Raw genomic sequence first — 12663 nt, forward strand, 5'->3', positions numbered from 1 at the left:
TTGAATCTGCTGTTGAAGGCCTCTAGTGAATTTTCCATTTCCAAAATTGTACTCTCCAATTCCAGAATGTCTGTCTGGCTCGGCTCTTTTATAGAATTTTTATGTTCTTTACTGAGAATGGCTATTCGTTGACTCATTGCTGCCATTCATTATTGTCATACTTTATTTCTTTAAATACAGTTTCCTTTAGTCTTTGGACATATTTATATTAATTGCTTTGAAGTTTTTCTCTGCTAAATCCATTACCTGGGAACACTTACAGACAGTTTCTATAGACTTCTGTTTTCCTGAATATGAGTCAAACATCTCTATATTTTGCATGTCTTATAATCTGTTGAAAAGTGAACATTTTAGACAATATATTGTAGCAACTCTGGATTCTGATATTTTCCCCCCTTAAAGTTGGTAGTGTTGCCTTGTCTGCTTGTTCATTTTTGTTTAGTAACAGGCTGGGTTAAATACATGAAATCTATTTTCACTGTGATGTGCAACCACGATATCTCCACTCAGTTTCTTCTTGTTCTATGTTCTTTTTCCTCCTTCTTTTTAATAAGACTGGTTTCCTAGGAACTGCCCAGTCACTGGCTCTCCTCTGCTAGCCTGCCTCTGTGAAGTCACTTCCACAGACAGTGACACTGGACTCTGGTGTCACTCACCACTGCAAACAGAAACTGCCAGTCCTTGCAGCCTGCTCCACACTGGCAGAAACTCCACACACCACAGCTTGGGGAGTTTGGGAAGCAGTACCCTGCTAAACCACAAATTTCCACTGCTCTTACCCGAAGTCTAGAAGTTTTTCAAAGCATAAATGTGTCTCAGATTATTGTCCCTTCATTAACATCCAGAACACTGAAATGGCCGTTTTGTCACTTTTGTCCAGTTTTATAGTTGCTTTATTGGAAGAGGATTTGCTGATCTCTTCACTTGGTCTTAACCGGAAGTGCTACCCCTACTTCTCTATTATTTTTAATCCTACCTTATAAATATTTTACAAAGTTTTTCTCTAATGATTGTTTTGAAATACTTCAAATAAGCAAAAATTACAAAGAATATAATAAATGTCTGTCTACCCACACACTCAGCTTAAGAAATAAAACATTATAGATACATTTACTTCTCTCTCTGATCCTATTTCCTTTCTTCCCTCTCCAGAGACAACCATTATCCTAAATTTTGTATTTCTTAATCTTATGCATGTTTTTCTTAGTTTATACCTATATACATGCTCTTGAATTACTTAATTAAAATGTTTTGCATTTTAATTGTATTCAAATGATATCCAACTATAAATATTCTTCTATAACTTACCGTGTTTGGGAGACTTATTCATGTAAATACATGTAGCTTTAATCCACTGACAGTTAACTGCTGCATCAACATGCCACAATTAATCCAGTCGCCTATGACAGACACAGGTGTTTTCAATAATCTGCTGTTACAATGCTGTAACACTCTCATACATGTCGTCCATGCACATGTGCAAGAGTAACAAGGGTGTAAAGAAGGACAGAGAGAGGCTATCAGTGCTTGTGTAAGTATATGAAATCTGCCCACTGGCTCCCACATGGTTGGAGGTGAAATGTGAGAGAAGGGGAAACAGTGGTTGTGCTCCACGATAGGGATACATGGCCTTCCACAGAGTCTAGATTTAGAGTCACAAGAGGCCTTACAGAAGGCCTCTATACTCCAACCCGCACCCAGGAGGCAACTTAGCCTGTGTCACACAGCATGTCAGTGGAAAATCCGGGACTAAAAACCGGGTTTCCTTTCTTCACTGTCTTCTCTCTCAAAGCAAGATCTGTAGACCAGCAACATTAGTGTCACCTAGAAACTTGTTAATAATACAGGCTCTTGGGTCATATTCCAGACTTACTGAGTCAGAATTTGCATTTTAACAAGATTCTGAGCTACACATTAAAGTTTTAAAGTTTGAAAAGTACTCTAGAGTATGTATCTGGAGTGAAATTAATGATCACAGTGTGCAGATTCTTTTAACTGTACCACACAATGCCAAATTTCTCTCCAAAGTATTGTTCCAATTTCCTCAATTTACTGTCCCACATTATTTTTTCTAACTGTCTATGAATCTAATCACAACATAAAGCTGTTTCCTATTGCTCTTATGTACACCTCCACTGTCTGCCTTACAAAGCTTCTACTTCCTAAATATATCCTCAAACTATACCCCTGCATTTCTTTAATTTGTGCTGTTATACACTCATCTGTGATAAAAAGAGTTACATGGTCAAATAGGTTTGGGAAACACTAGATTAATCAAAATAAAAGAGGGTTTTTGTTTAGTTTTGTGTTTGTTTTTGAGACAGCCTCTAACTCTGTTGCCCAGGACGCAGCGCAGTGGTGTGATCACGGCTCACTGTAGTCTCAACTTCCCCAGGTTCAGGAAATCCTCTCACCCAAGCCGCCCAAGCAGCTGGGACTACAGGAATGCACCATCACGCTGGCTAATTTTTGTATTTTTTTGTAGAGATGGGGTCTCCCTATGTTGCCCAGGCTGATCTTGAATTCCTGGGCTCAAGCATTCCTCCTACCTTGGTTTCCCCAGGCTCAGGGAGCCATGATCGTACCACCGCACTGCATCCTGGGCAACAGAGTTAGACCCTGTCTCCGGGAAAAAAAAAAAAAGCCTGTTTTTTTTTTTGTTTGTTTTGATTAACCTAGTATTTCCCAAAGTGCTTGGATTATAGGATTATAGGTGTGAGCCACTGCGACCAGCCAAAACAGGTTCTTTAAGACTTCTCAGAGACCCAAAAATGTTAATAAGTACTAGGAGCCCCTAAATGTGGACTGCATTTCAAGCATTTTCTGAAACTTACTGTTTCCCCTTGAGTCCTCTAGAAACATATCTAAACAAACTAACATTTCAAGGAACACAGCTGGGAAATGCTGCATTGATACAGGCTTCTCATCCTTTTTAAATACAAGTAATTTAATTTTTTTTCAAGATTTCAATTCCCTCTTATAATTCCCAGACCATCTCACACTTTTATTAAAAGACTCTCATTCTAGCTACTTCTCTGTGGTTTTGTATAAGTAAAACATTAATAAGAAAGAAAAATACATTTTGCTCAGTTGAATTTCTCCCTATTCATTTTTCTTCATGTTTTAAGTAAAGAAGAAATCAGCATGGAATGAAGATAAGTTACATTAGGCCCACATTTTTAAATAGTTTTTCTTCCCTCTGAGACAACTGAGGAAAGCAAACCGGCACTGCTCTGAAACCTAGCAGAAAAACTACCCTCGAGTCCTGTGTTTCCACATAGATGTCCAGCTAAATTAAACTGCCCCTTAATTTTCTTTTGCTTTCCCTGAATAAATTAAAAGTTACACGACCCCGGTGATCTCTGGATAGTGAAAAATCACACATTTTATTTTATTCTTTGTTTTTCTTTAGTTTCAGTTTTTGTATAATAAGCATGTGTTACTTTTGCAGTTGGAAAAAATACACCTTACTTATTTTTTCTTTTTTTTTGAGATGGAGTCTTGCTCTGTCACCCAGGCTGGAGTGCAGCGGCGTGACCTCAGCTCATTGCAACCTCCACTTCCTGGGCTCAAACAATTTTCCTGTCTCAGCCTCAGTAGCTGGGATTACAGGTGCCCTCCACCATGCCCAGCTAATTTTTTTATTTTTAGTAGAGACAGGGGTTTCAGCATGTTGGCCAGGGTGGTTTCAAACTCCTGACCTCAGGTGATCCTCCCACCTTCGCCTCCTAAAGTATATCTTACTTCTAACTTCTAAACGGCTTAGTTTGAAAGGAAGAAAACAAATCAGAGGGCACTAAAGTTTAAATCCATCTGCACCATTCTATCAAGATGTGCAGGGAAGTATCAACGACTCTCAATTAAGGCGGGCAAGTCTTTGCAAGAAACTTGCTAAAACTAATTATGTAAAAATTACACGACGAAAAGTTAGTTCTTTAAATAAGCCAAACTCTAAAATTCTCATAAATGCAAAACTAAATTTTATATAGATTTCAACTTAAGGAGACAGAGTGGTGAAACTAACAGAACATCAACAAAACTAGAGTGTGAGCCTTCTTCTATTGGCCCTTACCTCTTTCAGTCCCCTTCCTAGTCTGTAAGATGGGAGAGAACCTACATTATGCATGGTTATTGTAAAGACTATCTAAAAAACATATTTAAAAAACTCATCGCACAGCGCCTGGCATTTATATAGTAAGTGCTCAATAAACTGCAACTATTGTTATTAAACAATCAGAAATATCCTAAATGCTTCCAGAAGAAATAAAGAAGCATTGTTACTACAGAAATTATATTAATTACTAAGTCAATTTCAACATTTATCCTGATGAAAACAGAATCCTTCCCAGACAGGCAATCCTTGAGAATCCATGACATAATCTGGGCAAATGATTCCAAATCAAATACATTATTTGTCAAAATTATTAAGCAAAATGTAGAAATGCAAAACAACTAAGGATTTAATCACAGCCAGTTATTTAATAAGTCCAAGTTTTACAGACTGCCATCACCATTACTTATGAAAAAGAAGAAATTCAACTATGGGGAAAAAACATGCATCCCAACAAACAAATGGCAATACTAGTAAGATTATGGTGGAAATTACATGGCTTCAGCAGAGGCAGAATGCTTACCTATAAACCAATGATTTCTAAGAAGAAAAACAAAACCAACAACCCCCATTTTTGTTTACCTGGGTGAGTCATGGTAACTGGCTCCTCTTTGGATTTATTATTGTAGATGACTACAGCAACTGCATTGTGGTAAGCGGCCCGTGATATTTTCTCTTTAAACGTGCAGTTTCCCCTCTGCAGCAAGGCAATCCACTGTTTGATATTAGGAGGGACAAAGAACCGGGTTTGTGGATCACAGCCCAGATGATCAGCAACTGAAAAGAAAAAGAAATACACACATTAAAGATAAATAAAACTGACCAAGTCTTTATCAAAGTGTCAACTGCTTTCTGAATACCACCCAGAGCTAAAGCACGTGAAGCAGCTCGCTGCCAACAGAGCTATGAATACATCTACAAACAATACAATGAAGCTGAATCAGTATCTATAGGGAGAGATGCTCCATTGGACGGTTACCTATTATGCAAATTAAAACAATGAAAATTTCTTAACTTTACAGACTGATAAAAAATAAAAAAGGACTGATAATATCCAGTACAGGGTGGTAAAGGGCGGAGGAAGAAAAGGTCAACACAGAGAAACCCAGGTGACTGATGTAACCCTGACACCCTGACTCTTACTCGAAATTCCTGTTCATGTACTAGCCTCTCCACACACCCCCACCACCACTATCCCCACGGTGAGAAAACAGGAGCCTGGACTGGGGGCCAGTGAGGAGACCAAAGTAATCCTTGGTTCAGTTACTAAGTGATCCTGTTGAAATTCAACCATGTTTGAGCAAATTTCTTCATAAATGTCTAAGGAAACTTTAAAAGTTTGGTTTTGGCTTATATTTGAAAGTTGAGGTAGTTAAAATAACATCTAAGTAGAATAAATGTATTATTCCTCTAATTTATGTTAGCAAAAGTCACCCCACAACTCCATATCAAGATACACTTACTGTATCCATCTGTCTAACAGGTTACAAGAAGACACTAAGAATGTTGGTACTACAAATTACATGGCCACTGTTCTAGATTTTTTGGGATAGTTTATTTAAAATACTCATAAGTACATTTAAATCTGTCAGAGTAAGCGCCTCAATTTTTTACTCTGCACATATGGCCATCATGGTTCTGGCATCCTCTGCAAATCTTAAGAAGAAGCCCCCGGCTGCTCTTCCCACTCCCACTTTCACATTTATAACAGGTTCAAATGAGAGAGAAGGGTAGTCCAGAAGGGGAGAGAAGTCACCAAAGGTAGAGTCTGCAGACTGCTGGCACACAGTGGCGGAGGGTGCCAGCCCTGTGCCCTGAGTCAGCCCTGCCGGTCCTCTGTGTGCAGGGAAGGAAGCAAGGAAAGGGAACACGGCACACGGATCTAAAAAGGTGACACCAGAAGTAAATAAATCATAAAAACAAGGTGAGGTGTGGTGGCTCACACCTGTTAATCCCAGCACTTTGGGAGGCCGAGGCAGGTAGATCGTTTGAGCCTGGGAGTTTGAGACCACCCTGGGCAACAAAGTGAAACAAAAAATACAAAAAATTAGCTGGGTATGGTGGGGCACATCTGAATTCGCAGCTACTGGGGAGGCTGAGGTGGGAAGATTGCTTGAGCCATGATCGCACCACTGAACTCCAGCCTGGGTGATAGAACAAGACCCTGTCTCAAAAAAAAAAATCATAAAAACATTAAGTATTAATTGTAGTAGATAAAGAGATGACGCCAGTGGGAAAATGTTGGCTTTCTACACACCTGGAAGCACATGCTTAGCAAAAGAAACTAAATGCTTACACTACTTAAATTGTAAAATGTAAGGATGTCACTAACTTTAGAGAACTATTACATCTACCATTCCCATTTAAATATCTTTCCCCAAATTTTCTTTCAATTATTGTGGTGAGAGACTGCACCAAGAGTGTATTTGCTACCAGAGGTCTCCTAATACATGAAATGGAAGATGAATGTTTTCACAATTTTTCATGATTGATATTGTATACAACCATTACCTACTCTTTTCCTTAAAAGGTTTCTGCACTCTGAAACTTTAACCCTTCCTCAATCAAATTAAACGGGGATAGAAGCCTATGTCATGATTTTAGGAGTCAACTATTGAAAGACACAGACGATGAATTATAAAACTTTAAAATCCTGAAACAGATTGTTTACTTTCATCACTATCTGTTTCACCGATAATTATGCTGTAAAATAAAAGCAGCTCAGTGACCTGTTAAGATAATCTCCTCTTAGAAAAATGTCTAATACTGTATCTAAACAGAATAACCAAAGAACTGGTTTTAGGTGTTCTGTTTGTTATTTTTCAAAACATACTGCTGCACAAACCCTGGAAGAAAACGCAAAATCAAGAATATCTAAAGTGATGTGTACCCTTGCCTTCTGTGCAACACATTTAATCATTTGTCTGTGACTTATCTCTTCTTCCCTGTGGTCTCGCATACATGTACAACTTAGTAAAGAGCAAACAACATAGTTATGGAATCAGCAAGACTGTGCTCCAAGTTCTAGATCAACTGCTTACTAGCTGCGTAACCCTCACAGGTTACTGAAATTCTCCCATCTTTAATTTGTACTTATTTATAAAAATTTAGATTTCACAGAGTTTTACATGTGAAAAAGCCAACAGTAATTCTTTCTGGCCAGGCGTGGTGGCACACACCTGTAATCCCAACACTTTGGGAGGCCAAGGTGGGAAGATCACTCAAGGCCAGGAGTTCAAGACTAGCCTGGGCACATAGTAAGACCCTCATCTCTACACAAAATAAAAAACAAAAAAATTAGCTAGGCATGGTGGCACGCACCTGTAGTCCCAGCTACTCAGGAAGCTGAGATGGGAGGATCGCTTGAGCCCAGGAGTTCAAGATTACAGTGAACTATGATCATGCTGCTGCACTCCAGCCTGGGTGACAGAGCAAGACTCTATCTCTAAAAAACAGTAATAATTCCTTCATTCTTCAATGCCTTAAAAAACCTCTTTCCTTTTGTTTGTTTCACTGACATTCATCCTGCTGTCTTGGTGATCCCGTTTGGTCCCCTTGGGAGTTTCTGTGCCAAAATATGTGAGCTACTCCACGCTCAGCAGCACCCCACAATCCTCTGCTCTTAGTAACCACCACTCACAGATCCCAAGCCTCATCTTCTTTACACCTCTTTCCTTTTGACAGTGTCACAGTCCACTCAGAAGACAGCAGTTCAGTAATATTCATAATGTTCTAAGAACGAAAAGACACAGCAAGGGGTGCAACCACGGAGCAAAAGTTATCAAACATACTGCAGGGGGACTTTAAAACTCTCCTAAAGGAATCCGGCCCACTGAGAACAGATTCTATGAACAACAGCATGATCAAAACAAATCCAACAACAGCCTGTATAAGCAAAAGAATGTTCCTGTTTCCCAAAATTCATCTAATCATCATCCATAAAAGGTCTCTGAAAACATTCATATTGGTAGTACAATACAAAATAAGCAAGGATAGGAAGTTTCTGTTCAAAAAAGTGGTATTTATTATTCAGAAGAAAATAAGAGGTTTTCATAAACAGGAACTTAATACTGTAGTATACTCATTCTACCTAGTTATTCCCTCCTGTAATTAAGAAAATATAAATAATGAAAACAACAGCTCTGTAACAACTTTCCAAGACTGATGACTATAATTAAGTAGTATTACTCCAAAATTTAATACCAGTTGTTTACACTTGAGCAATTTATTAAGTGAAAACATACTATGGTGTAAAGTATCTGTATAATTATGAGCCTTTAAAATTTGTCAATAGCAATTCTGTTAAAATTCAGAATAACTGTACTTCTGTTTTTCCTACCTGCCAAATTTTATAAGACGATACTATCTCTGAATTATTTGCATTTATTAATTATAGAGCCAGGAAAAACTTATTAGAGGTTCTGATAAAAATTTCAAGACAGATAATACAAAATATTTTACTATACAACTTAAATTTTTTTTTTCTCTAGGGCTTTTCCTGCTGAGTCCAAAAATATTAAAAGTAAAGAGACTTATTTAGCTCTTGACAGGAACCAAACAATTATAATTATGGGCTCCTCACCTCAATGAATAGTAACTTATGTGCTCAGCAACATGCTAAGTACCAAAGAGAGATACAATGTGGCAAACGCCTTGCTCTTGACTCTTAAAGAGCCACCACATGGCCGGGTGCGGTGGCTCACGCTTGTAATCCCAGCACTTTGGGAGGCCGAAGTGGACGGATCATGGGGTCATGAGTTCAAGACCAGCCTGACCAACACAGTGAAACCCCATCTCTACTAAAAATACAAAAATTAGCTGGGCATGGTGGTGGGCGCCTGTAATCCCAGCTACTCGGAAGGCTGAGGCAGGAGAATCGCTTGAACCCAGGAGGCGGAGGTTGCAGTGAGCCAAGATTGTGCCACTGCACTCCAGCCTGGGCGACAGAGGCAGACTCCGTCTCAAAAAAAAAAAAAAAAAAGCCTGCACATTTACTGAGGCATCATAATTGGCACCAGCACAGAAGCTGACGTTAGAGGGTGCCAACACGAAGTGCACTTAAGAGACTGAAGGAGGGAAGAAGGCAGGATGATGGTCAAGATTTAGTGTTACCTGGAGCCCACATGGAACCCCTGAAACTTGCCCAGGCAGGAAGGAGGTGGATACGTAAGTTCTCAGCATAAAAACACAGAACAAAGACTAAACTCTTCTCTTGAACTCTTGTAAAATTAAGTAAGACGATATGTAACAGAGCCTACAACACTATACAAATTTAAGAAGATCAAGTTCAGAAAAGATCTCATTTGCAATGAGAGAAGGGGAAGAATTTTCAGGTAAGAATAATATGTAAATATTTAAAGGGCTGTAGGAATGAAATCTCTCTTCCACACCCTACTGTGTCCGGAATTGGTGGGTTCTTGGTCTTGCTGACTTCAAGAAGGAAGCCGCGGACCCTCACGGTGTTACAGTTCTTAAAGATGGTGTGCCCGGAGTTTCTTCTTACTGGTGGGTTCGTGGTCTCGCTGACGTCAAGAGTGAAGCTGCAAACCTTCTCAGTGAGTGTTACAGCTCATAAAGGCGGCACGGACCCAAACAGTGAGCAGCAGCAAGATTTATCGCAAAGAGGGAAAGAACAAACCTTCCACAGGGTGGAAGGGGACCCGAGCGGGTTGCCGCTGCTGGCTGGGGCAGCCTGCTTTTATTCCCTTATCTGACCCCACCCACATCCTGCTAATTGGTCCATTTTACAGAGAGCTGATTGGCCCATTTTGACAGGGTGCTGATTGGTGCATTTACAAACCTTGAGTTAGACACAGAGTGCTGATTGGTGCATTTACAATCCTTCAGCTAGACATAAAAGTTCTCCAAGTCCCCACTAGATTAGCTAGACACAGAGCACTGATTGGTGCCTTTACAAACCTTGAGCTAGACACAGGGTGCTGATTGGTGCATTTACAATCCTTTAGCTAGACAGAAAAGTTCTCCAAGACCCCGCCCAACTCAGGAGCCCAGCTGGCTTCCCCTAGTGGATCCCGTGCAGCGTGCCCACACTCCTCAGCTCTTGGGCGGTCGATGGGACCGGGCGCGTGGAGCAGGGGGCAGCGCTTGTCGGGGAGGCTTCGGTGGTGTGGACGGAGGGGAGTGGGGCTCGGGCATGGTGGGCCCTGCCCCGTGGGGAAGCATCTGAGGCCCCGCGAGAATCTGAGCACCGTTGACCGCGGCGCCCACGGGCCCGCAGTGCTGGGGGACCTGGCGCACCCTCCACAGCTGCTGGCCCAGGTGCTAAGCCCCTCACTGACCGGGGCAGGTGCAGAGCCCGCCAAGCCCGCGCCCACCCAGAACTCGAGGGCCAGCCTCGGCCAGCCCAGAGAGGGGCTCCCACAGTGCAGTGGTGGGCTGAAGGGCTCCTCAAGCGTGGCCAGAGCACACGCCAAGGCGAGGAGGCACCGAGAGCGAGCGAGGGCTGCTAGCACGTTGTCACCTCTCACCACCAGTCTGAAACTCTCTTCCTCTTTGATTCATTTGATTTAGTAAAACCTCATTTCTTAGAAATGTAAACACGCCACATAAGAAGCACTCACCATGTTATGGTGTAGGCTAATGGTTTCCTTCTTACCCCTGAGAGGTAAGTCTGCTGCAGGGGCAAAAGTGATAGCCTAGGACAGTATTTTTCTGCAGTGATGGTCAAAACAGGTGGCCGCACAGCACAGTGGCAAAGATGTGCCTCTCCCTCTCAGAGCCTGTGTGTGTCACTTCATCCTCCTGAAATGCCAGTCCCACCACTCTTGCTCGCCACCTTCTGAGCCTCAGGATTCTGCCAAAATGTCTTCTCCAAAACGCTTTCCCAGCCTCCTAAGACTGAGTTGGGTGCTTTTTTCAAGTTGCCATGGCACCCTCAGGTTACATCCATCTTGGCATTTATCATACTGTATTAGTAACTGGCTGTTTACTTCTGAGGCTTTCCTTCCGGAATGTGAGGTCTAGCATCTCCTGTGAATATGTCTGGCACATAGATGTTTAACATGCTCAATGAAGGAAAAGGGGAAAAATGACAGGGAAATTAAGCCAAAACTGGCATTAAAAAAAAGTTTGTGGCAAAGAGCTCTCTGTTTCACGTGGTAATATCCTGACTACGGTAATGTTCTATCAGTTGCTTCCTACAAAAGAGGTAAAAATAAAAATGAGACTAGTTACTCCGGATTTAGATTCCTCCATTGTCAGCTATGGTCTGGTTGCTTTCCTACTCTTGAATTAGATTATAATTTCTTTATTCTTTAAATTTCCTGCTTCTACCCTATCTTTCCTTATTTTCCTTTGTCAAATTCTAATTTTATGATTCAAAGAAAAAAATACAATTCATCATTTCTGTTATCAATTTCTTAATTTTATTTTTAATGGCAGCTACTGGACTTAGGTCGAGCTTTCATTCTCTTTATCCACTTCCATGGATATAACTTATTATCTTACTGCTTCTACACTTTCACTTAAACCTAACATTTCTTTTTATTACTTAGCTTCATTGGGTGTTTAGTCTTATTGAAAATGTTTTTTTCTGGCCGGGCGTGGGTGCTCATGCCTGTCATCCCAGCACTTTGGGAGGCCAAGGCAGGCAGATCACCTGAGGTCGGGAGTTCAAGACCAGCCTGACCAACATGGTGAAACCCCGTCTCTATTAAAAATACAAAATTTAGCTTGGCATGGTGTGCAGGCCTGTAATCCTAGCTACTCGGGAGGCTGAGGCAGAAGAACTGCTTGAACCTGGGAGGCAGAGGTTGCAGTGAGCCGAGATTGCACCATTCCACTCCAGCCTGGGCAACAGAGACTCTGTCTCAAAAAATAAATAAAATAAATCTCAGGCCACTCTTTGTTCTCCAAACTGGCCTGCCCCAGCTGAGCGCTCTTCTCTCTCCACTCCCACGTCCCACTTCCTCCAGGCTTTCCTCCTCCACTACCACAGTCATTCTTTGGGTCTTTACTGCCTCTTCTTCCTCCACTCGAACCTTCAATACTGACGCTCCCGAGTACTCTGCCTTCCCTGGCGTGGGCCCAGAACTCTCCAGGGCTCATTTTCACCATGTCAACAGCACACTTTTTTTTTTTTTTATTGGAACAACAATGCTTACTAACATCTCATGCTGAGCAGCCCTCCTTTGAGAAATTATTTTTCATTTTTACTTACATGAACCCAGTTTCCAATAGACATAGCTAAATCAGGTCGACAGCATGCTAAGAATCGGGAGAGGAAAATGGAAAATTACACACACAGAAGGGAATTCATTCCCTTCCATTCCAAGCAAAAACTCTGCCTTGACTTGATGAGTTAACAGGAGTTCTTCACAGATTCAACTGGTTTACATGGAAGGGGCATGGAAGGGAGTCTGTAGTCCAGTTTATGGCAAATCACTCTCTATCATTTGTCTGTTTCCAGGTTGCTCTGCCCTGCTTCTAGGCTAGAGGATTATATTATATCAAAGGCTACAGGATTAACCTCCGAATCTAGGCAATTTCTGCTTGACTCACATAGGAAGAACCAGTGTTCCATGTAACAAAAT

At 41.2% G+C, this 12663-nt stretch overlaps 1 protein-coding gene across 3 annotated transcripts in view; it reads right to left on the bottom strand.

Moving 5' to 3' along the window:
* Nucleotides 1-12663, bottom strand: part of RNF130 (ring finger protein 130) — a 157381-nt gene that overhangs the window by 121664 nt on the left and 23054 nt on the right. For all 3 annotated transcript variants that reach the window (XM_054556660.2, XM_002816320.6, XM_054556662.2), the window contains exon 2: nucleotides 4694-4888. In XM_054556660.2, the coding sequence (XP_054412635.1) occupies nucleotides 4694-4888 (195 nt within the window). The remainder of the gene's footprint in view (nucleotides 1-4693; nucleotides 4889-12663) is intronic.

The sequence above is a fragment of the Pongo abelii genome, chromosome 4 (genome assembly GCF_028885655.2).
Source record: "Pongo abelii isolate AG06213 chromosome 4, NHGRI_mPonAbe1-v2.0_pri, whole genome shotgun sequence".
NCBI lineage: Eukaryota > Metazoa > Chordata > Mammalia > Primates > Hominidae > Pongo > Pongo abelii.